At 41.4% G+C, this 25,960-nt stretch overlaps 1 protein-coding gene and 1 long non-coding RNA gene across 3 annotated transcripts in view; one reads left to right on the forward strand and one right to left on the reverse strand.

The window, feature by feature from the left end:
• Positions 1–818: 818 nt before the first annotated feature.
• Positions 819–3,372, reverse strand: LOC122540655. Its single transcript, XR_006309368.1, has 2 exons — positions 3,286–3,372; positions 819–997 (listed from the first exon to the last, which is right to left on the reverse strand). It is a non-coding gene; the product is annotated as an uncharacterized LOC122540655 (long non-coding RNA).
• Positions 3,166–25,960, forward strand: part of LOC122540653 (uncharacterized protein C11orf52 homolog) — a 30,190-nt gene continuing 7,395 nt past the window's right edge. The window contains exons 1-2 of one of the 2 annotated variants that reach the window (XM_043676665.1): positions 3,166–3,556; positions 25,140–25,156. In XM_043676665.1, coding sequence (XP_043532600.1) covers positions 3,525–3,556; positions 25,140–25,156 — 49 coding nt within the window. In that variant the 5' untranslated portion in view covers positions 3,166–3,524. Of the gene's footprint in view, positions 3,557–25,139; positions 25,181–25,960 lie in introns of both variants that reach the window. The other variant, XM_043676664.1, reaches the window with a different exon arrangement.

Consider the following 25,960-nt stretch of genomic DNA (forward strand, 5'->3'; position numbering starts at 1 on the left):
ATTTCATCTAAAAACATCTTAAGAAATTGCTGTTGATAAATGCCTGAAATCTTGAAAAAATATCTCAATTTTAGTATTTTATTTAAACCACAGAATTGAATGACACAGAAGAAAACCATTCAGCTCACCTAGTTTTGAATAGCCCGTTCAAAGAACCTGATAGTACTTGAAACAGAGATAATGGATACATGGATATATTGGAGATGCTGATGTTAGTCTCTTTAGCACAGGGAGGTAAATAAAACATAGGAAACGAGAGCAGGAGCAGGCCTTTCAGCCTGCTACACCATTCACCTAGATCATGGTTGATCTACCTCAGAACAATTTACGGATATCATCCACACATCCCTCAATTGCTGTAATATTTGAAATGTATCTGTCTTGAACATACCCAATGACCGAGCCTCCAGACCCCTTTTGGGCAGATAATTCCAGAGCTTCAGTACCTTCTGAATGTAGAAATTCTTCCTTATCTCAGTCCTAAATAGTTTGCCTCTTACTCTGAGACAGTGTCCCTTAGTTCTAGGTTCTTTTAGCCAAGGAAAGTATCCTCCCTGCATCTAAACTGTACAGCCCTGGAAGACTGCATGTTTCAATTGGTTGAAGATTTAATAGAAGCGTACACAATTTGGGTTTTGAAGTAAAGAATGTGAAAGTGTTTTTCATATTGAAGAATTAACCCAAGGGCACAGATCTATTATGGTTGCTAAAAATCAAAGCTAACATGGGGAGAAACTTCTTTTGAGTAGTTAGGATCTGAATGCATGCCCAATAATTTGGTGGAGGCAATTCTCGATAGCAAAAGGTAGCATAAGTCATTGTGTTTTAGATTTTATTTTCAGTAATGCCTTGGAACTGGCTTCAAATGGTCCCGGCGTGTTGAAAAGGAAACAGCTTCTCAGCGTGTTGGGGTCCTGCAACACATGATGCTCTCCATTTAACAGTCTCTGTTGGCACGCTTGCACTCAGCTTCAAAAGCATTTCTTCAAGCTGTTACCTAGGTATGAGAAAAAAACACAAAACAGTTAACAAGTTTGATAAATAGATGTTTATAAGAGCATAACCAGGTGAAAGAGAAGACAATTCAGCCCCTCCAGTCTGCTCCACCATCTGATAGTCAAGGCTGATCTCACCTTGGCCACAACTTCATTTTCCTGCCCGATCTCCATAACCCTTCAACCCTGTAACTAATTAAAAATCTGTCTGTCTCCTCCTTAAATTTACTCAATATCCTAGCATCCACCGCACTCTGGGGGTATTAATTTCATGATCCTTTGAGGAAAGTAATTTCTCCTCATCTCGGTTTTAAATCTGCCACCCCTCATCCCAAAACTATGACCTCTCATTCTAGATTGCTGACAAGAGAAAACATCCTCTCTATGTCTACTTTGACAGTCTTCTTTAGCATTTATATACCTCAGTTAGATCTCTCATTCTTCTCAACTCCAGAGAAAGTAGGCTTAAGTGCTCTATCTCGCTTCATAAGAAAAAACCCTCATCTTCGTAATCAATCGAGTTAATATTCTCTGAACTGCGCTCAATGCAGTGACATCTCTCCTTAAGCAAGGGGTCCAAAACTGTATGCAGATGTTTGATACAACCAGCTTAATATGTTCTTAAGGTAAGGATAAGATGTAATGACTTCAAAGTTTCTAAGGGAAACGTTTAGATGTAACTTTAAAATGAGGTTATAATTGCATTGCTGGAATTCCTTGTGGTCAAGTGTGCAACAATATCAGAAACATTTCAGTCATTATTACTATTATAGGAATTGCTGAAACCCAACTCACTTTCACAACCTCAGCATGTGCCAGAGCATTTTACAACCAATAAAAGTGTTTGTTTGAAGAGAGGAAGTGTGGAAATCAATTTATGCAAAGCAAGCTCTCGTTAACAGCAATGTGATGAATGACAAAATAATCTGTTTTAGTCACGTTGACTAAGGTATGGAATATTTGCCAGGACACTGAAAAAAACACTCCCTCACTCTTCTACAAATTGTGTCATGGGATCTTTTATGTTCATTTTAGAATAATATGATCCCTACATTGTGGAAACAGGCCCTTTGACCCAACAAGTCCACTCTGACCCTCCAAAGAGTATCCCACTCAAACTCATTCTCGATTACTCTACATTTACCCCTGACCAACGCACCTAACCTACACATCCCTGAACACTATGGGCAATTTAGCATTCACTTAACCTGCAATCTTTGGATTGTGGGAGGAAACCAGAGCACCCAAAGGAAACCCACGCAGACACAGCGGGAATGTGCAAACTCCACACAGTCACCGAGGCTGGTATCAAATGCAGGTCCCTGGCATTGTGAGGCAGCAGTGCTAACCACTGACCCACCGTGCTGCCCTCAGCAAGTATTTGAGAAAGTATACTGGGTCTTGGCTTAACATCACTTGAAAGACAACACTTCAGACAGTGCAGCACTCCCTTAGCATAGTACTATTGTGCATTGTTGAGCTCGGGTCTCTGAAGTGGGACTTGAATGGAACCAGCTGAGTCATGTTTGCATTTGTGTAGCACCTCCAATATAGACAAGCATTCAGAAACACTTAACTGACAAGCTGAAGAAATTGGTTCCCGGAGCCTGAGTTTGGAGGAGGATATTAAAGGAGAGGAAATGTTTGTAGAAGGAATTCCACAGAGTTAGGAGGAACAGGATAAAGATGAGGCAGAGAGAGAGAGCTAGTACAACTGCAATCAGGTTCCAGTTAGGTGAGCACAGCGTTCTGAGGAACGATAATAGAAAAGACTTGGCCATGATTGGAATAATTACATGTAACAAAGAGAATTGGGATCAGGAGCTAATTTGGGTCAGTGTTAATGGCTGGGCCAGCATTTTTTGTCCATCCCTAATTGCCCTTGAGATGGTGGCGCTGAGGAGGCTCCTTTTTGAACCACTGCATCAGATTATTTGGTGTAGTAACACTGTCGTTAAGGAGCCAGGCGCTGACCTCAGCTGGGGGGGCGAATATAGATACCACTTGGCTTAACGCCGGAGAGGAATTTTACTCTTTGGTTTCCCCCGATCAACTGGAAGAGGAGACGTCGCCCTCTGCTGAAAAGAAGCGATTCACAAATCTGAAAGAAGGTTAGATAAAGTTCACAACCAAATACTTCGCTTCTATAGGTTCATTCTGCTGTCCACTAATTCACATTAAACTGAGAGACCGAAAGGGTGTAGGTAAAACAGAAACTAGTCTCACGCTGTTGGCCAGCTAGAAGAACTAAATAACAATCATGAAAATTCAGAGTGGAAATATCACACACCTGAAAACGTAAAGTGTGTTATAAATATAAGGTGCTATCTTTCCTGAACTCTGTGGCTTGCTCTACCCCTTTTGTAGCTGCTGAGTTCATCATCTGTCTTCCTTTCACCTGTCCTGGTGCCAGAACCTGACCGAGAGTAAACAAGGAAATGCGGGAAGTCGCAAACTTTAGTCTGTGCAACTGACGCGAAACTGCAATCGCAGAGGGGGGTGAGTTCATGGCGCAGCGCGGCGGCTGCAATGGGGAACGTCCTCCGGCGCTGCACAGCCAGGTAAGGGGCTCAACTCTTCCCGGGAATTCCTTCTACAATTCCCGAAGCCACATCGCCGACCGGGTACACCAGCCACCGCTCCTGTGAAAGTTAATCTGCCTGCTCTGCTTCTGCTGTTTCTGCATTTCCTGGTGGACCCGGTGCCTATGTGGAGTTTCGATCTATCTCTCGCCTCTTTGCTCGAACTTTTATTGCGTCTTTCCGAACACTTTTTTTTAACGTCTTTCCGGACTCGATTCACTGATCTGTCCTGACTCTTTTTTTAAAAAAATATCTAAGCTGTCTCTCTCTTTCTTACTAGAGTGAGATAATTTTGGGCAGATTGGGGGAGGGGAGTATAATTTTTGTTTAGACTGTCAAAAGGATGGGATGTGTATCTCATTGGAAAATGCCCCTGATCTGGGATATTATATTCCTGCCTTGATGAAGGGCTTTTGCCCGAAACGTCGATTTCGCTGCTCCTTGGATGCTGCCTGAACTGCTGTGCTCTTCCAGCACCACTAATCCAGACTTGTGAGGGAAGGCAAGTTACTCAATGGTTTACACACTCGGCAGTTCGAAGCTAGTTTTAAAACCGAGGTTTTCGGGAGGAGTGAAACTGTGGTTAATTAGCTTATTCGTGGTTATGAATCCCACCCTGTCTAGTTACTGCTTCTGGTTTGTCATGTCAACAACGTAAGGAATCTGAAATCAACACGGTATGGCTTGTGAGGTTGAGGGGGAAACTCCCAACAGGCTAGACACTAGATTCCTTCTGAACCCTAAAGGAACACTATCTTCATATGTTTTTAAAGTGTTGGACAAACTTTCTCACTGGTTAGTAAAATAAAGTTGCCATAGCAACCCTATGGTCCTCTGGGACTTTCTCATTAGACAGAGGGAGAGATGACTGGTGGTGGTTTAACCTGAAGGTCATCATACCCCAGGTGAGGGGGAGATTGAGAAGGTGGGACCTTTATGGTAATTTTAGCTGTTGCAGGAATTAAACCCACACAACTGGCTTTACTCTGCATTTGAAAGCAGTGTTCCAGCCAAATGGATTTGTAGATCTGTTTTCTCTTTTTTTAAACTCTTCAATTATATGTCCGGTTCCCCTTTTGAAGGCTGTTATTGAAGCTTACAAAATTCACTCTCTCCGTTCTAGATACAGTAAGAATAATTCTCCTGGTTGGGATGGCTGAACTAGGGGGCAAACTTTCTACGTAATGGGTGGGCCATTCAGCACAGAAACCAGGAGGAATTTCCTCATGGAGGGTGGTGAACATCTGGAATTCTGTCTCCCAGAGGACTGTGCATGCTCAGTCATTTGGGTAATTTCAAGTCGGATTTCTACATATTAAAATATCAAGGAATACAGGAATGGCAACATATTGTCAGATGGAATATAATGTGGGGAAAATGTGACATTATGAACTCTGGCAGGAAGAATAGAGGAACTGAATTATTTAAATTGAGGAATACTGCAGAAAGCTATGGGAATTCTCCTCCATGAAGCTCAAAGCGAGCATGTAGCAAACTGATCAATAGTTACTAGGGAAAGCAAATGGAATGTTTTGTCTTTATTTCAAAGAGAATTGAGTATAAAAGTAGGGAGGTTTTTCTTAAACTATACAAGACCACAGCTGGAAGACTGAACAGTTTTGGGCCCTGTTTATCTAAGGAAAGATACACCATCATTCGAGGCAGTCCAGAGAAGCTTCACCAGTTGTTCCTGGATATGAAGGAGTTTTCTTATAAGAGGTTGCATAGCTAAAGACAAACTGCTGGAAAAACTCAACAGGTCTGGCAGTATCAATGGAGAGAAACAGAGTTAGTATTTCAAGTCCAGTGACCCTTCAGAACTAGGGAATTTGGGTCTGTATGTGTTGGAGTTTAGAAGAGTGAAAGGTGCCCTTGATGAAACATTCTGGATTCTTAAGGACTTTTGAGAGGCAAATGCAAAACATGTTTATTGAATCAAGAAACTGCATCCTGAAAATATTGATTTTTTTTTTTTCCGTTGTGGGAGAGTTTAGAACCAGAGGACATAGTCTCGGAGGAAGGGATTGACCACTTAAGACAGGAGTTTTTCACGGTTGAGTACCTGTGGAATTCTTGACAATAGAGTGCTGTCAAGCCTGTGTTGTTAAGTAAATTCAAAGCAGAGAGAGAGATTTTTAAGGGAATCTTGGGGAAAAGCAGGAAAGTGGAGTTGAGGATTTTCCTATCAACCATTATCTTGAAATGGTGGAGCAGATGCGACGGGCCAAATGAGTGACTTCTGCTCCTACGTTTTATGGTCTGATGACATTGTCATTGATCAGCCAAGATCTAGTCAAATAATCGAGCATGTTTGAGGGTCCGAATCTTGCTCCTTTGTGATGTTTTCTAAGCAGCTATATCCCCACCCTTTAAGGAAGTGCTTTCCAAATCCTAACCATTTGTTGGTTTTTAAAAGTTCCCATCATATTTCATTCTTCTATGAAGCTTCTTTAGTCCATTCCTTCTGTTATTTGTCCCTCCCACATTTGAAAGGAAGCATGCAAGTGAGGCAGTGATGTATTGTAATTTTTAAATCAAGTTATCATCATAGTGATTACAAAATATACTTTATTACAAAACTGCGTCTTCAATGCAGAGTTCATATTTGGGAATTTCCAGGTCCAATGCAATTCCTTGAATAACCTCGAACAAACTGTCCAAAAACTCTTGATCCTTAGTGGAAAAACCTCTGTTCCTGCAAATACTGACCTTGAGTATGTTTCTTGTATTACCAAGAAAAAGATTAATCTAAATATTGTGTAACACTGGATTCTGTGTTAGCAAAATGATGCTCATTCATTGTTCCCCCTCTTTAAAGCTCCTTGCTCATGTACATGATTTGAACACAAATTCACTATTGTACAAATAACAATGTCTGACAGCACTTGAAAATAGTGACCTCATTTAATGTCATTATACTCCATGATGTTAGAACTAAGCTTGTCTTGAAGACTATACTTTGCACAAAATATTTCATCTATCAACATGTCACGGTGATCATTTTAAGTTTCTCCAGAACTTACCTTCTTCAGCTTCACGTAATAAATATATACCATTGACCCTGTTATTGCATGTTAAAAGCTCAATTGATGGAGTTAGTTTAGGCTCTTACTTCTCTGATTATTTGTAAATTGAATCCTGTCAGACCATAATTTTAGTGATATCTGAATGAACAATGGTCTGCATAACACAACTTGTGCATGAACAGAACAGCTGTTATTGAAGTGCTTAGATCTACAAATGCAGCTGTCTTGAGTGAATGTTAGATTGTAACGATGGATAACATCCTGTATCATTCACATTTTTACAGCCGTGTGTTTCTGGCTGTTAACACATTTAACAATTACACAGCTCCTTTTAACAATTCATTGAATCTGTTTCTCAAAGTCGTAAATGATTGCTCTCATAGTTCCAAAGTGTGTATATGTGTGTGTTAGAAAAGTAGTCTGTGAAGAGAAGTATTTGCTCAGCAGAAAAACTGCCTGCTAATATGTCAACTCCTTACTGCCACTGTTGGAGAAAGAACCACAACATAGAAATGAGGGAAATAAAATGCTCCAGGCCGTTTCCAAAGACACTTGCAGCACCATCAGTGTACATTTTAGTGAACTATATGGAATGACCTGCCAGAGGAAGAGGTGGAGGCTGGTACAATTATAACCTTTTAAAAGGCTAGGAGGAGTTTTGAGGAATATGGGCCAAAATCCTGGTAAATAGGACTAGATTAATTTGGATATCTACTCACCGGGATGAGTTGGACTGATGAGTCTGTTTCTGTGCTATACATCTCTATGATTGGGACTATTACTTTCAAATGTTTTAACCTCTGGTGGTTGGTGCTTCATTTAGAAGGAATTGCAAGTGTGTGGTCACTTTATCATTTTAATAAATGCTTTCCTGAGATATTACACTCCATCCTCCTAGGTATAAGCTGGTACAATTATCCATCTTTCTGTGCTGTCAGCAGTGTCTAGGGCCAAGTTTTGGAATCTGTCTCTGGCTGTAAGTTGTTATGCCATGTAACTGTTAACTTATTTACTTTGTTCTTCCTTGACGTGGGCATTATTGGGTAAGCCATCTTCCAATCCCTAATTACCTTTGAACTGATTGGTGCCTGAAATAGTCCAGTAAGCCACTTAGAAGTGAACTTGTTCCTGTGGATCTGCAGCCCAAGGATGGTAGGTTGCCGCCCTTAAAGGACATTTAGTGAACTGGATGGGTATCATGGTGATCAATAGTTAAGAAGGTTAATGGAATGCTATTGATTTATTAGCATAATAGTTTAACATAACTGAAACATTGCATCCTTACTTTATGTGAGGGGTTGGTGAGACCAAACCTTAAATACCATGTGCTGTTTTTGTCTCCTTATTTAGGAAAACATGTATAAATATTGGTGTGATTCAAAGGAGACACATTGATTGATTTGACTAACTAAAATGAGTGAGTTGTCTTGAGGGAAGGTTGCACAGACTATCCTTCTACTGGAGTTTGGAAGAATGAAGTGGGGGGACTTCACTATAGTGTGTAAGATCCTGAATGGTCTTGATAAGGAGAATGTAGAGAGGATGTTTCCTCTTGTGGGTCAGTTCCAATACTAGGGGGATTCTCTTTTTTAAAATGAGAGCTTGCCCTTTCAGGACAGATAAGGAAATTTTCTTTTTTGAGTTGTGACTTCAGAACTCTCTCACCTAGGCAGTGGACGCAAAGTCAATTAATATTTTTAAGGCCAAAGTAAATTGTTGTTAGGCAGGGGAATCAAGGGTTATTGGAGTGAATGGTAGCGTGGAATACAAAACAGAAACTGATCAGCCGTGATTGCGTTGAATGATGAGGCAGACTGGTCTGCTCCTGTTCGTGTTTTGTATGGTTGGTTGTTATGGTCACTATAACTATGTTCCCAAAATAGCTTTTGAAATATCTAAGAATAATTCATCTACTTCCTACATATTGTGGAAACTGCCCTAACTGGTATGACAGCATCTATTAAGTTCAAGGTTCATGGTGTCGTTTTGGCCTTGTTTTTGGTTGCTGAAGGCCAGAGGTCTAATATTTTGTCCCTAAATCTCATTCTCATCCCTCCCACCTCATCCTCTTAAGACACTCCTCATTTGAATCATAGAATCCTTCGTGTGGTAGTAGGCCATTCTGCCCATAGTGTTCACACCAACCCTCTGAAGGGCATCCCACCCGATCGCTGTAATCCTGCACTTCCCATGACTAACCCACCTAGCCTGTACGTGATTGGCAATTTTTAGCATAGCCGATCCACCTAACCTGCACATTTTTGTGACTGTGGGAGGAAACTGGAGCACCCAGAGGAATCTCATGCAGACGTGGAAAGAATGTGCAAATTCCACATTCACCCAAGGATGGAATTGAACCTAGCTCCCTGGTGCTGAGGCAGCAGTGCTAACCACTGAGCCACTGTGACCTCCTACCCCTGAACACTTATACTTTCAGTAAAATTTTTGTCATCTGTCCTAATATCTGCTTATTTGTCTCTTTTTTTTTGATTTGATATTTAATATGTTCCAGTGACGTGCCTTGGGACATTTCCCTATGTTCAAGGTGCTATATAAATGCAGAGTGTTGTTACAGGCTATATCTGATAGTTGAGCTGATTGCACCTAAAAATAAACAGAATAGACACAGTTGTCTTGGATGTCACTAAGTAGCTTTCAGCTGTTAATTCTCGGCTTGAATGCCATCAGGCGATGACCATTCCTTTTCTGACAGCATAACTGGCTGAAGGAAATGCCCAACCAAATTATAAATGCAAAATCTGCATGCCATTGCTCTAAATATTTCACCTTGTTACCAACTAGCATTTGGACATTCTGCACATACAAGAACATCTTTCAAAACTTTGGATAGGGGAAAAGTGAATGCTAGGAAAGGAATAAACAAATGTAGGAATATGGGTATCACAGGAAAGAAAAGGTAAGTATTTGGAAGGTTCTTATGGGTGGGGAGCAAGGTTTCAAAGCATCTTGAAATTTACTTCCCTCTTGGAATTCAGTTGAAATATGTTGGCTGCTTTCTCTTTTTTTTTCGTAGAAAAAGTGGAACTTGATTCTTCACACATTTATTTAGTCCCATGGTTGTGATTTATATTCCACAATCTGGCTCATTTCACAAATTGCAGGTTCTGAGTAATGGTTACCCCCAGAAATGGGATACAAGTCTTATCCCATGGTAGCCTGATTATACCATATGTTAAAATTAATTGGTTAAAGTTAATTAGGCAAGAAGAAATACAAAATGAGTTTAATTGTGCAGCATATTCCTTTGTGATTTAATCTCAGAGCTGGAGGGAATGCATTTGCTAATTAGCTTCCTGTGGAGTAAGTTTAGAATATTAATGTTTTGTCCAGAGTGGGGCATGAAATAGTTCCAAGAGCTAAATAATTATAAGAACATAGGAACTAGGAGAAGGAGAAGGCCATTTGGCCCCTTGAGCCTGTTCTGCCATTCAATAAGAGCATGGCTGATCTTTTCATGGACTCAGCTCCACTTACCTGCACTCTCTCAGTATCCTTTTAATTTCTTTATTGTTAAAAAAAATCTATCTTAACTTTAAAAAATTTTAGTGAAGTAGCGTCAACTACTTCACCGGGTAAGGAATTACACATAGATTTATGACTCTCTGGGTGAAGAAGTTCCTTCACAATTCAGTCCTAAATCTGCTCTCTTTAATCTTTAAAGCTATGCCCTCTTGTCTTAGTTTTACCTGCTAGTAGAAATATCCCCTTTACTTCTATCTTATCTACTCCCTTCATAATTTTCTTTCTATAAGATTCCCCCCTTATTCTTCTGAATTCCAATGAGTTATAATCCCAGTCTACTGAGGCCCTCCTCATAAGCCAAGTGATTGTTATTTGAGTTCTGGGTCCTCTGCTGTTTGTAATTTTTATTAATGACTTGCAAGAGGGAGTCGAAGGGTGGGTCGTAAATTTGCAGACGATATGGAGATTGGTGGAGTTGTGGATAGTGAGGAGGGCTGTTGTCGGCTGCAAAGGGACTTAGATATGATGCAGAGCTGGGCTGAGGAGTGACAGATGGAGTTCAATCCTGTCAAGTGTGAGGTTGTCCATTTTGGAAGGACAAATAAGAATGCGGAATACAGGGTTTAGAGGTTTATAAGATGATCAAGGGAATAGAGTAGACAGAGATTTTTTCCCCGGGTACAACAGTGTGTTAAAAGGGGACATAAATTTAAGGGAAGGTATAGGGGGGGATGTCAGGGGTAGGTTCTTTACCCAGAGAGTGGTAGAGACATGGAATGTGCTGCCTGTGGGAGTGGCAGAGTCAGAATCATTGATGACCTTTAAGCGGCAATTGGATAGGTACATGGATAGGTGCTTAAGCTAGGACAAATGTTCGGCACAACATCGTTGGCCGAAGGGCCTGTTCTGTGCTGTATTGTTCTATGTTCTAACTCTGGAATCAACTGAGTGAACCTCCTGTGCACCCCCTCCAGTGCCAGGCTGACATTCAAGTAAGGATCCCAAAACTGCATACAGTACTCCAGGTGTGGCCTCACCAGCACCTTGTAGAGCTGCAATATAACCTCCCTGCTTTTAAACTCCATCCCTTTAGCAATGAAGGACAAAATTCCATTTGCCTTCCTAATTGTTGTACCTGCAGACCAACCTTTAGTGATTCATGCACAAGGACCCTCTGCATAGCCATGTGCTGCAACTTATTACTATTCAACTAGTAATCCTTTTTACTGTTATTCCTTCCAAGATGAATGACTTCACATGTATTAACATTGTAATACATCTGTCAGACCTTTACCCACTCGCTTAATGTATCAATGTTCCTCTACAAAGTTTCAGAATCGTCAGCACTCTTTGCTTTGCCACTCATCCTAGTGTCATCTGCAAAGCTTGACACGCTACACATGGTCCCCAACTCCAAATCATTTATATAAATTGTGGTCCCAACATCCATCCCTGAGGAACGCCACTAGTCACTGGCAGCCAGAATAGTACTCGTTTATCCCCACTCTTTGCTTCCTGTTAGTCAACCAATCCTCTATCCATGTTAATACTTTACCCACAATGCCTTGCATCCTTATCTTATGCAGCCGTCTCCTGTGCGGCACCTTGTCGAAGGCCTTTTGGAAATCTAGGTACACCACATCCACTGGATCCCTGTTGTCCAAGTTGCTCACAATGTCTTCATAGAATTTCAAAAGATGAGTTAAGCATGACCTGCCCTTCATGAACCCATGCTGCCTCTGCCCAACGGGACAATTTCTATCCGGATGCCTTGCTGTTTCTTGATAGAATCTAGCATCTTCCCTACTACAGGGGTTAAGCTAACCAGTCTATAATTCCCTTCTTTTGTCTACCTCCCTTTTTAAACAGTGGTGTCACATTTGCTATTTTCTGATCTACTGGGGACTTCCCCAGAGTCCAGCGAATTTTGGAAAACTACTACCAGTGTACTTGCTATTTCTCTTGCCATCTCTTTTGTTTTTTAGTCCCTGGGATGCATTCCATCAGGGCCAGTAGACTTATTTATCCTTGACTCCATTAGCTTGCCCAACACTAGCTCTTCCATAATAATAATTGTTCCCAGGTCCTCACCTACCTTTTGTCTCTTTGTCAATTTCTGACATGTTATTAGTGTCCTCCACTGTGAAGACCGATACAAAACAAAGATTTTATGGTGGGACAGTTGATGAGCAATCAACTGTCAATGCCTCAGCCATTTCATCATATCTGATAACTAAATGCCACTTCTGCTCCTCTAAAGGACCAACATTTACTTTAGCCATTCTTTTTGATTTCATATTTATAGAAACATTTGCTATTAGTGTTTATATTTTGTGCTAGTTTTTTCTCATGTTCTCTTACTTTTCGTTATAGCTCTTTTTTGGCTTTCTGTTGACCTTTTAAAGTGTTCCCAATATTCTAATTTCATGCCGTTTTTGGCTACTTTGTAAACCTCCCTTTAATTTGATAATCTCCCTTATTGCCTTAGACACCCATGGCAGATTATCCCTTTTCTTACAGTCCTTCCTTTTCACTGGAATATACTTTTTGCTTAGAAATTTGAAAAATTGTTTTAAGTCCTCCACTGCTCATCAACTGTCCCACCATAAAATCTTTGTTTGCAGTCAACTTTAGCCAACTCCTCCCTCATTCTTTTGTAGTTTCACTTGTTTAAGCACAGAACCCTGGTATTGGATTTTATCTTCACACACTCCATCTGTATTCTAAATTTGACCATTCTGTGATTACTCCTTCCAAGAGGATCCCTTACTATGAGGTCATTAATTATTCCTGTTTTCATTATACAGGACTAGATCTAGGATAGCTTGTTCCTTCATCAGTTTTTCTTGAACAGTATGTAATGGAACCATCACAGATACACTCAACTAATTCTTCCTCAAGGCTACCCTGACTGATCTGGTTCAACCAATTGGTATGTAGATTAAAATTCCCCATGATAATTGCCATTCTGTTTTTAACAGGCATTCGTTATTTATTTGTTTATTGCCTGCCCCAGTGCGATATTATTTGGTGGCCTATAGACTACGTCTATCAGTGACATTTTCTTCTTAGAATTTCTAATTTCCATCCAAATGAATTCAACTTTATTCTCCACAGAATCTGTATCCTCTCTCGGCAATGCCCTGATGTTGTCCTTGAATATCAGAGTTATACCACCTCTTACTTTCCTATCTGTCCTTCGGAACATTAGTTGCAGGAGTAGGCCATTCTGCCCTTTGAGCCTGCACCACCATTCATTATGATCATGGCTGATCATCCTCAATCAGTATCCTGTTCCTGCCTTATCTCCATAACCCTTGATTCCACTATCCTTGAGAGCTCTATCCAACTCTTTCTTAAATGAATCCAGACTGGGCCTCCACTGCCTTCTGGGGCAGAGCATTCCACACACCCACCACTCTGAGTGAAGAAGTTTCACCTCATCTATCCTAAATGGCCTATCCCTTATTTTTAAGCTGTGTCTTCTGGTTCGGGACTCACCCATCAGTGGAAACATGTTTCCTGCTTCCAGAGTGTCCAATCCTTTTAATAATCTTATACGTCTCAATCTTCTAAACTCAAGGGTATACAAGCCCAGTCGCTCCAATCTTTCAACATAAGATAGTCCTGCCATTCCAGGAATTGACCTCGTGAATCTACGCTGCACTCCCTCAATAGCCAGAATGTCTTTCCTCAAATTTGGAGACCAGAACTGCACACAATATTCCAGGTGCGGTCTCACCAGGGCCCTGTACAGCTGCAGAAGAACCTCTTTGCTTCTGTATTCAATCCCTATTGTTATGAAGGCCAGCATGCTATTAGCTTTCTTCACTACCTGCTGTACCTGCATGCTTGCCTTCATTGACTGCTGTGCTCTTCCAGCACCACTGATCCAGAATCTGGTTTCCAGCATCTGCAGTCATTGTTTTTACCTCCATTTAGGTAGTAATCTGCCTTCCTGTTCTTGCCACCAAAGTGGATAACCATACATTTATCCACATTAAACTGAATCTGCCATGCATCTGTTCACTCACCTAACCTGTCCAGGTCACCCTGTAATCTCCTAACATCCTCCTCACATTTCACCCTGCCACCCAGCTTTGTATCATCAGCAAATTTGTTAATGTCACTATTAATACCATCTTCTATATCATTAATATATATGGTAAAAAAGCTGCGGTCCCTGCGGTACCCCACTGGTCACCGCCTGCCACTCCGAAAGGGAGCCGTTTATCACTACTCTTTTGTTTCTTGTCAGCCAACCAATTTTCAATCCAAGTCAGTACTTTGCCCCCAGTACCATGCGCCCGTATTTTGCTCACTAACCTCCTATGTGGGACTTGATCAAAAGCTTTCTGAAAGTCCAGGTACACTACATCCACTGCAACAATCTGATACCCTTGGATATCTACCTCCCAGTTGTGACCATCCTGTAACCATATCTCTCCACCCTTCAGGCTCTCTGCCTGTATTCCTGATGAAGGGTTTTTTCCTGAAACGTCGATTTTACTATTCCTCGGATGCTGCCTAAACTGCTGTTTTTCTAGCACCACTCTAATCTAGACTCTGGCTTCCAGCATCTGCAGTCATTGTTTTTACCCTGTAATCATGTCTCTATAATGTCTACTAAATCATATTCATTTGTGATGATTTGTGCCGTTTAACTCCTCAACCTTGTTACGAATGTTACAAACATCAGTTCAGGTGGAGACTGTCCAATGATACAGAATGCTCCTGTTCCAAAACTGATGCAAATGCCTCCTGAAATGGAACCCCTCTTTCCCACACCACTCCCTTAGCCACGTGTTTATGTCCCTGATTTTCTTATCCCTAGGCCAACTTGCACGTGGCTCGGGTAGTAATCTGGAGGTTATAACCCTAGGACCTGTTCCTTAATTTTGTTCCTTTCGATAACCCACAAACATCCTTGCCTTGTCTATGTTGTTTGTCCCAACGTCAACCACAATTGGATTGTCCCCCTCCCACTCCAGTATCCTTTCAAGCCGTTCAGAGATGTCTTGTACCCTGGCACTGGGCAGGCAACATATCACTCCATCAGGCTTGCAAAGGATACTATCTATCTCCCTAATTTTAGAATCTCCTATAACTACTACTTGTCTTTTGCTCCCCCCTCTTGAATAGCATCCTGCACCATGGTGTTGTGGTCAGTTGGCTCATCTTCCCCTCAGCCCTTTTCCTCATCTACACCGGGAGCAAGCATCAAATACCTATTGGCTAAGGCCAAAGGCTAAGGTTCCTCCGCTCCTGAAATCGGGATCCCCCCTACCTGCCTCACTTACAATCTCACCCTGTTGTCCCTGATCACTAACTGAATTTGAATTACTTAATCTTACTGCCTCCTGAAACAGTGTCCAAGTAACTCTTCCCATTCTGGAAGTGCCATAGTGTTTGAAGCTCAGATTCCAGATCGTCAACTCTGAGCTGGAGTTCCTCCAGCACTCAATATTTGCTGCAGATGTGGCCATTGCTATTCACAATGGGATCAACCAGCTCCCGCATAGAGCTATAGCATATCACCTGTCCAGCCATCTCTACTAATTAATTACTTTATTACTTTATATAAATTTGAGTTAAATAATTTCTAATACTTTTGATATGTAGTTTTTCAAATAACGAAATAATAGATTAAAAGAAGCAAATTTTTAACCAATTGCACAATAAAAAAAGAAATAGAAAAGCCTTAAAAAAAGAAATAGAAAAGTCTTTTTTTGTTGGTCAGAGGAATAGGGCGGGTGGGAGACACTACATGTGTCGTGTCTCTGGTTCAGCTGCTACTCGAATATATATCAATTCACTCACCTTCCCAAACTTCAATGAAGGCCGCTGCTCCTGCGAGGTAACTTTTTTTTTAAATGGAGAATTTACCTCTGTAACGGCTCCCTGGTTTTTGCTCCCACCACTCCCACTGCAGAACTATACCAACATTATGGAATGTAAAACATGTTTTTTGTATATTCGTAGGATTTGGACATTGTTGGCAAAGACAACATTTATTGCCCATCCCTAATTTCCTTTGAGGGTATTGGTGACCCACTTTCTTAAATGCAACTACATAGATTGCCATGCCATTTAAGAGGACAATCTGAACATAGTCACACTGGTCAGATAAGTTAAGGATGATAGATTTCTTTCCTGAAGGATATTAATACATCACATGCGTTTTTACAACAATCTGAGTTTCATGATCGTCATTACTGATGCTAGCTTTTTATTAGATTAGATTCCGTGCAGTGTGGAAACAGGCCCTTCGGCTCAACCAGTCCACACCAACCCTCCGAAGAGTAACCCACCCAGACCCATTTCCCTCTGACTAATGTATCTAGCACTATGGGCAATTTAGCATGGCCAATTCACCTAACCTGTATATCTTTGGACTGTGGGGGGGGAAACCGGAGGACCAAGAGGAAACCCACACAGACAGAGGGAGAATGTGCAAACTCCACACAGTCGCTCGAGGCTGGAATCGAACCTGGGATCTTGGTGCTGTGAGGTAGCAGTGCTAATCACTGAGCCACTGTACCGCCCCAAGTTATTGCAAGTTTTAGCATTATTTTTCATTTCGTTGTAGCTCTTGATTGATTTTTTCTGTTTCGCTAGGTTCCTTTTGCTTTTCTACCTGATTCTTAATACTAATTTTCTAAGGTCTATGTGAGTCTATTTTATCCACCAGTTGTCACCACATTTATCTAAGCAAAATAAAACAAAGAACTGTGGAAACTGGAGATCAAACAAAGAAAGGAATTGCTGGAAAAATTCAGATCTGGTAGCATTTGTGGGAAGAAAAGGGTTAATGTTTCAAAGGCAGTGACTTCACTTAGACTCAAAGTAAAGTTTATTCATATCCTAACTTCCACTCTGCAGCTATTCTAATAAATTACTGCATTATGTTGTCCAATATTTGACTTAATATTAGTTGACCCACCTGGTTCAGGATCAGCTGCAAATTTGCATATTGAGTTACATATTCCCAGGTCATAATGCAAATTATGAATAATTGTGTTCTCAGCATTAAGCTTGTGGAAAATTGCTTTCCACCTTTGAATAACCACCTCTTACCCTTTACTACATTTTTTTCAGTTTGCTTTCCATTCCACTGACCAGTCTCAAGTGTCATTCAATCCACATGCATGATCAACAATGACCGTCTCCAAGTAGAAGTCTGTCTCTCCACAGCATTCAACAGGATTACCATTGTTGGTTCCTCCACCATCAATGTTTTTAGATGGTTACATTGACCAAATCTAGTATTTTAATAACTGGTTCAGATACTGGGAATTCTGTTGTAGGTGACTTACGTCTTGACTCCATAAAGTCATTCCATCATTTGAGGTACAATCAGGATTGAAATGTGAAATACGCTTGCATAGATAAGGATAGCTCCAACAAGATTTTCCAGGTCAAAGAACACTACTTAATCATTGATCCGTGCATCATCTTAAACATTTACCATCTCTGCTGGCACACAGTGGCAATCTTATGTATAAGATGCAATGTAGAAACTCAGCAAATGTCCTTTGATAGCATCTTCCAAATTCCTGACCTTTGCCACATTGAGTCACAAAAGCTGAAGGTACAGGGATTACCACCACCTGTAAGCTTCCATCCACTCTACCAAAAGTCTACAGGAAAAGAAGTAGGTCATTTGGCCCATCAAGTCTGCTCTGCCATTTTGAGATAATCCTCAATTCTACATTTTTTTTTTTGCCATTTTCCCCATCAACCCTTGATTCCCTCACTGAGTAAAAATCAGTCTATCTTGGCCTTAGATATATTTTATGATCTAATACCTCACTATAGCCTTGGTCCAAACATGGACAAAAGAGCTAAATTCCAGAGGTGAGTTGAGAGTGACAGCCCTTGACATCAAGGCTGCATTTGGCCGAGTGTAGCATCCAGGAGTTCTAGCAAAACTGGAATCAATGGGTATCGGGGGAAAACTCTCTGGTTGGAGTCATACTTGACACAGGATGATGGTCATGGTGTTGGAGGTCAGCCATCTCAGCTCCAGGACATCTCTGCAGGAGTTTTTCAGGGTAGTGTCCTTGGCCCAACCATCCTCAACTGCTTCATCAAAACCTTCTCTCCATCATAAGGTCAGAAGTTTACCAAAGTTCAGCACCATTTACAACTCCTCCGATATTGAAGCAGTCCATGTTCAAATGCAACCAGATCTATACAATATCCAGGCTTGGGCTGACCAGTGACAAGTAACATTCATGCCACAAAATATGCCACCTGTGACCATCATGAATAAGAGACAGCCTCACCACCCTGCCTTGGCATTCAATGATGTTACCATCACTGAATCCCCTATTGTCAACATCCTGAGTTACCGTTGATTGGAAACTTAAATGGACTCACCACATAAATATAGTGGCTACAAGAGCAGATCAAAAGCTAGGAATACTGTGATGAGTAACTTGTCACCTGACTCCTCAATGCTTGTCGACCATCTGCAAGGCACAAGTCAGGAGTGTGACGGAATACTCCCCACTTAGTTGGGTGACTGCAGCCCCAACAACACAAGAAGCTTGACATCATCCAGGACAAAGCAGCCTACTTAATTGGCACTGAATCCACTCTCTCCTCTGACACTTGGTACACACTGCTGCTACTATCTACAAGATGCACTGTAGAAATTCACCAAAGATCCTCCAACAGCACCTTTCAAACCCACGAGCACTTCCATCTCTTAAAACAACACTAGCAGATACATGGGAACACCACCACTTTCAAGTTCCCCTCCAAGCCACTCATTACCGTGACTTGGAGGTATATCACTGTTCCTTCTCTGTTGCTGGGTCAAAGTCCTGGAATTCCCTCCTTCTCTGTTGCTGGGTCAATCCACAGGTGGATTGCAGTGATTCAAGAAGGCAGCTCACTACCATCTTCTCAAGGGTAATTAGGATGGGTAATAAAATGCTGGCCAGCTAGCGATGCCCACATCTCTCAGATGACTTTTGTTTTTAAAAAAAACAGCCGTGACTGCCCTTCCAGTAAAGAATCTCACAGATTAGACACAGAACGTTGGTCACTCACAGCTCTGAGAGAAAAGATTCCTTCTCATCTCTGACTTAAATTATTCAGAGATTATGCCATCTGGCCCTGAACACACTCCTGAGAGGGAACAACCCTCTCTACATCTACCCTGTCAAGATTTTTAAAAAATCTTGTATGTTTCAATAAAGTCACCGATCGTTCGTCCTTCCTAAACAGTGCAGGCCTGACCTGTCCAACCACTCTTCATAAGTAAGTTTCCCCCCCCCCCCCCCAATACTTGGGATCAACCTAGTCGACCTTCCTTGGACTGCCTCCTGTGCCAGTATATTTTTTCCAAGCATCTGACGTGCTAATTATAGCAATAGCACTTTGTGTGGGGCTGATCCAATTCCATTCTAGCCAATGTCATTTTGAGGATGCAACACTAATACACAAATACTATTGAACTTTCTAAAGGCAATGTTGCGATGGTGTGAATGTATTTGTTGATTATTAGCTGAAGCCTAAATGTAATCCAGGTCTTGTTGCATTGAAATACATTATCTGAGAAGATTTACAAGGATGTTGCCAGGGTTGGAGGATTTGAGCTATAGGGAGAGACTGCACAGGCTGGGACTGTTTTCCCTGAAGCGTCCAAGGCTGAGGGGTGACCTTATAGAGGTTTACAAAATTGAGGGGCCTGGATAGGATAAATAGGCAAAGTCCTTTCCCTGGGGTGGGGGAGTCCAGAACTAGAGGGCATAGGTTTAGGGTGAGAGGGGAAAGATAAAAAAGAGACCTAAGGGGCAACTTCTTCACATAGAGGGTGGTAGGTGTATGGAATGAGCTGCCAGAGGATGTGGTGGAGGCTAGTACAATTGCAACATTTAAGAGGCATTTGGATGGGTATATGAATAGGAAGGGCTTGGAGGGATGTGGGCCAGGTGCTGGCGGGTGGGACTAGATTGGGTTGGGATATCTAGTCGGCATGGACAGGTTGGATGGAAGGGTCTGTTTCCATGCTGTACATCTCTCTGACTATATGTTGTGAATGGTGCTGAACATTCCGTAATCATCATCATCTCCACTTCTGACCTCATTATGGAGAGAAGGTCATTTGAAGCAGCTGAAGATGTTTGACCCCAGGACACTACCCTGAGGAATTCCTCTGAGATGGTTAGCCTTCAAAAACTACAACTATATTCCTTTTGTGGAAGGTATGACACTAGCCAACAGGGAGCTTTTTCCCCCCAATTTTCAATCACTCCAGTTTTGCTTGTGCTCCTTGATACCATACTCTGTCAGATATTGATTTGATGTAAAGGGCAGTCACTTCAAACTCTCTCTGGAATTGGCCTTCACACTATTATCTGGAATATCCTTTCTTGACATCTCCACTTCTCTCTCTCAACCTTGTTAAATGTATTCTCAACCCCCATCTCATAATACAAAGTTTAGGACAAGTGACCAAAGTTCTGTCTAATCCTATCAATTAGAAATATATTTTTCCAAGTGTGATGTTGTCAGTAGTTACATCTCTTGGTTGAGATGTTAAACTAAGGTCCTGTGTAACACCCACCCTTGTATGTGGACATGTTTCTATTACACTTCTCTTTTATGGAAGTGTATGGGTATGGTCTTTGTCCTAGCCAATATTTATCCCTCAACCAACATTATTAGAAGCAGAATATCTGGTCATTATCATTACGGGAGCTTCCTGTCTTTAAATTTGGCAGCTGTGTTTCCCACGTCACAGCAGTATTTTTAAAAGTACATCACTCATCACAATGTGAATGAAATGTCCTGACACTGTCTAATGTGCTCAAATTCTTGTTCCCTTAATCGAATGCTCAAATTTTTCCTAAATACGTACATACTGTTGTTTGAATAACAGCATCTCATTTTGTAATATAATAGTCACTCCAACAAAAATATTCTTGGCTTCCTCTACGGCATGTCAACTTTTGGCCACCTTCTCCATTATCCCCTCAACCTTTCATGTGTTTGCTACAATGCCAAATCAGTTGTCTAATGTGTAGAGGAACTGCAAGATCTAATCTCGATGTGAATTTGCAGCAAGCTTAAATTTATCCTAGCAAATTGCTGGACATCAGCCACAGTAAAAACAAGGCTGACGTAACAGCAGCTTAAAACAACTTTGTTTGAGGAAGAAAAAATGAACCTGCCTTTATATTAGTTTTTCATGTTTGCATGACATCCTAGAATACTACTTGGGTGTTTTGAGAAGTATGGCCACAGTTGTAACATGGTGAAACAGCAGAAGTTACCATAACTACAGGAAAAGTTCTGAAAATACTCAGCAAACTTGGCAGTTGTGGAGAGAGGAACACAGTTAACATTTCGATGATCTATCAGAACTTCTGGGCTGCCTATCTATCTCTGCTTTGCTTTGACTTATACTTTTGAATTGTAGGTGGCAAGGCAGCTACAATTCAAAACTGGCAGAATCCTTTTAAATGCAGATTGGGTTCAAATTATGTAATTGGGCAACACATTAGGGAGGAAGTAACATAGTGGTAATATCTAATGCAGAGTTAAAAATCACATAACAGCAGGATATAGTCCAACAGGTTTATTTGGAAGCACTAGGTTTCGGAGTGCTGCTCCTTCATCAGGTGATTGTGGAGAAAGCTAGTGTTTCCAAATAAACCTGTTGAACTATAACCTGGTGGACCACTACAGCGGACAGCTGAAACTGACAACCGGAAGCGGCAGGGACAGACCACTATAAACACCGGAGGAAACATCAAAGAAGCACTTCGCAGGAGGCTCCCAAGCACTGATGATGTCGCCTAGCCAGGGGACGAAACGTTTGCAACAAAAACTTCCAGCTCGGCGAACAGAACCACAACAACTGGTGGTGTGACTTTTAACTTTGTACACCCCAGTCCAACACCAGCGTCTCCAAATCATTCTAATCCAGAGTCTCAGACTCAGACTGTGTCCATATCACACCATAGCAGTTGTTGGAATTTAAATTCAAATTAATAGCAAGCCACTCATTTCAAAACCAATTAGTGATAGGCAAATGCTGGCTTCGCCTGTGATGCCCACATCCCATGGAAGAATAAATATTAATCCAAGACTGGGATGGAGAAATTGTCATGACTTCTGCAGTAGGTCAACTGTACTGCAAGGTGAATCAAAGCAGCCCGGCAAAGTTTTTAATGTTAAAAATCATCTTGTGGAATGAGACTAGATGGTGTAAAGGAATCTTTACATGCATAAATAAGTCAATCCCAAAAGCTGTGCCATTTTTCCTTTTCTTAAAAAAGCAAACCAAGCCCTAGGCTTTATTTCTCGAGGAATCGAATTGAGTTATAGGGAAGTTACACTAAATGTCTCAAAGCATGGTTGGACTACACTTAAGAGTTCTGGTCTCCCTAAGTAATGGAAAGGATAGTGAGGGAACGCAGAGAAGATTTAATAGGATGATGCTGGATATTTGTGGATATATGTTATTGCAATGGTGCGGTTAAACAAAACCCTCCAATAAAGACTCCTGGCACCACGTTATGAGCTTATTGGATTCTTGGTCACCACAAAGGTAGATTGCTGCTGCCATCTTTCTTTCTTAGGCTGGGATCTATAAAGCCTGCTTCCTTCAGTGTGGTACGGGAAAACCACAAGGTAGTCTAACAAGAGTTTTCTCTTAAATGAGATGTAGTTTCTCACATGATAACGGTTAGTTACATATTATATATTGGTATGAAGATTAGGAAAGACTGTATTCGTTTATCTCCTTTAGGTGCAGGTTACATTGTGTCTTATTGAGAACACTTGGTGCTGTCACTGCTAGCTTTTACTCTTAAAGGTATAGTACACCCACATCTTCATAACAGGAAAAACAGAGTCATAGAGATGTACAGCACAGAAACAGACCTGCCGATTCAACTTGTCCATGTCGACCAGCTATCCTAAATTAATCTAGTCCTGTTTGCCAGCACTTGGCCCATATCCCTCTAAACCCTTCCTATTCAGATGCCTTTTAAACATTGTAATTGTAGCAGCCTCGACCACTTCCCCAGGCAGCTTATTCCATAAACTTACCACCCTCTCAATGAAAATGTTGCCCCTTAGGCCCCTTTTATATCTTTCCCCTCTCACCCTAAACCTATGCCCTCTAGCTCTGAACTCCCCACCCCAGGGAAAAGACCTTGTCTATTTACCCTATCCATGCCCCTCATGATTTTATAAACCTCTAGAAGGTCACCTCTCAGCCTCTGAGCCCCAGCCTATTCAGCCTCTCCCTGTGGGTCAAATCCTCCAACTCTGGCAACATCCTTGCAAATTTTTTCTGAACCGTTTTTTCACAACATCCTTCCGATAGGAAGGAGACCAGAATTGCACACAGTATTCCAAAAGTGGCCTAACCAATGGCCTGTACAGCCACAACATAACTTCCCAAGTCCTATGCTCAATGCTCTGACCAATAAAGGAAAGTATACCAAATGCCGCCTTCGCTATCCTAGATACCCGTGACTCTACCATCAAGGAATTATGAACCTTCACTCCAAGGTCTCTTTGTTCAGCAACATTCCCCAGGCCCTTACCATTAAATGTATAAGTCTGCTTTGGTTTGCCTTTCCAAAATGCATAACTAGTTGTTCTAGACACTACTTCAGGTAGTCGCCAGAAATCTAATAGGGAATTAAGAAGAAACCTTTGTACCCAAAGAATAGTAAGAATGTGAAACTCACAGGAAGTGATTGAAGTGAATTTTGAACAGAAAGGTGAGCATTTGAGCAAAAATGGAATATCTAGTTAGACTGATTTGAGATGTTAGAAAGGTGAGGTTGGAATAGAGCATAAATACGACCATTGATTAGTTACATTGGCCTGTTTTTGTGCTGAATGTCCTGTAAATACAGTGTAATAAGTTGGAGTGCTTCTGAAGCAACAGAGGCTTGAGGACTTGCCCCTCCTCCAAAGACATTGGTCATAATTCCAAGGATTGGAAAATCAAAGTATTAACAGTTTCTGGGCCCCAGGAAGATATCAATGCGCAAACTTGCCACTCATTACAATGCCTCACCCTGCCACACCACAACCCACTAAAATGCAAGTAAAGTTACCACCAGTAGATTTTATCACCGCAGAGTAGATGTTGGAAAGATATTTCCCCTGGTTGGACAGGTCTCTATCCAGGGACATAGTCTCCGAATAAAGTTGGCCCATTAAGATTGAAAATGAAGAGGAATTTCTGGAGTGTAGTGCATCTTCAGAATTCTGTACTAGAGCTGCTTGTAGAGTCTTTCAGTGCATCCAGGACAGAAATTGATTCGAGGGATATGGGGATGGTATAAGAAATGGCATTTGATCAGCCATTCGATAGACAAGGTAGTGAAGAAAGTGTTTGGTCTGCTTACTTTTATTGGACAGTGCATTGAGTATTGGAGTTAAACCATTTTGTAGCTGCTCGGGATGCGATCGGAAAGATGTTGTGAAACTTGAAAGGGTTCAGAAAAGATTTACAAGGATGGTTGGAGGGTTTGAGCTAGAGGGAGAGGCTGAATAGGCTGGGGCTATTTTCCCTGGAGCAGTGGAGGCTGAGGGGTGACATTTACAGAAGTTTATAAAATCACGAGGGGCATGGACAGGGTGAATAGCCGAGGTATTTTCTCCAGTGTATGGGAGTATAGGTTTAAGGTGGAATCTTCTGCAAAAATTTAAAAGGGACTAAAGGGTGATTCACACAGAGGGTGGTATGTGTATTGAATGAGCTGCCAGAGGTGGTGGTGGAGGCTGGTACAATTATAACATTTAAAAAGCATCTGGATGGGTATATGAATAGGAACAGTTTAGAGGGGTATGGGCTAAATGCTGACAAATAGGACTAGATCATTATAGAGTATCTGGCATGGACGAGTTGGACCAAAGAATCTGTTTCTGTGCTTTATATCTAATTATATCTGACTATATCTAATTGAATGGCCCACTTGTGCTTTCATTGCCTGTGCTGTCTGCAGACTGAAGTAACCTTTTTGAAGAATGCTTTAATGACAAACTAACTTAATGTTTTTCTCCAACAGGAAAAGTTCCAAAAAAGGTAAATCAAAAAAGAACAGTACAGGTGAGTGATTTGGAAAAGCAGTAACTGGTATGTTCTGTTACAAAAAAAAAACAAAATCCTGGAAACATTTAGTAGATACAGCAGCATTGTGAAGAGAAATAAGAATATTTCAGATTGATGACCTTTAGTCACTTATTATTGATACTACAACTTTTGTAGTATTTCTGTACAATTCGTCTTCACCTTTCTTAATGCTGATTTTATTGCCACCACGTTTCTAGGATTGTGGACCTGTTTCCAATGCTTTAAGGTGTGTAAGAATGTGCTGGGCTGATCTGTCATTCTGTCTAGCCAAACACTTTTCCTTAGAACAGTACTTAGTCTCAGTTGGCTGAACGGCCAGTTTGTGATGCAGAGTGATGCCAACAGCACAAGTTCAGCTTCCTGCTGAAGTTACCATGAAGGACACTCCTCCTCAACTGCCCCGCTACCTGAGGTATGGTGACCCTTGGGTTAGATCACCTTCACCAGTCACCTCTCTCTAAAGAGCAGCCCTATGGTCCCATGACTAAATGGTGAATTTAAACTTGCATTGTTCAGGAAAGCTCCCTGGTATTCTGGTACAAAGTTTAAAAATCACACTACACCAAGGTTTGGTTGTGTTCTGCTGGAAAAGCACAGGTCAGGCAGCATCCGAGGAGCAGGAAAATCAATGTTTCGGGCAAAAGCCCTTCATCAGGAATAGAGACAGGAAGCCTCTGGGTGGAGAGATAAATGGGAGGGGTTGGGGCTGGGGTGGGGGAAGGTACTGGAGAGTGCACTAGGTGGATGGAGGTGGGG

Source organism: Chiloscyllium plagiosum, chromosome 35 (assembly GCF_004010195.1).
Source record: "Chiloscyllium plagiosum isolate BGI_BamShark_2017 chromosome 35, ASM401019v2, whole genome shotgun sequence".
Classification (NCBI taxonomy): domain Eukaryota; kingdom Metazoa; phylum Chordata; class Chondrichthyes; order Orectolobiformes; family Hemiscylliidae; genus Chiloscyllium; species Chiloscyllium plagiosum.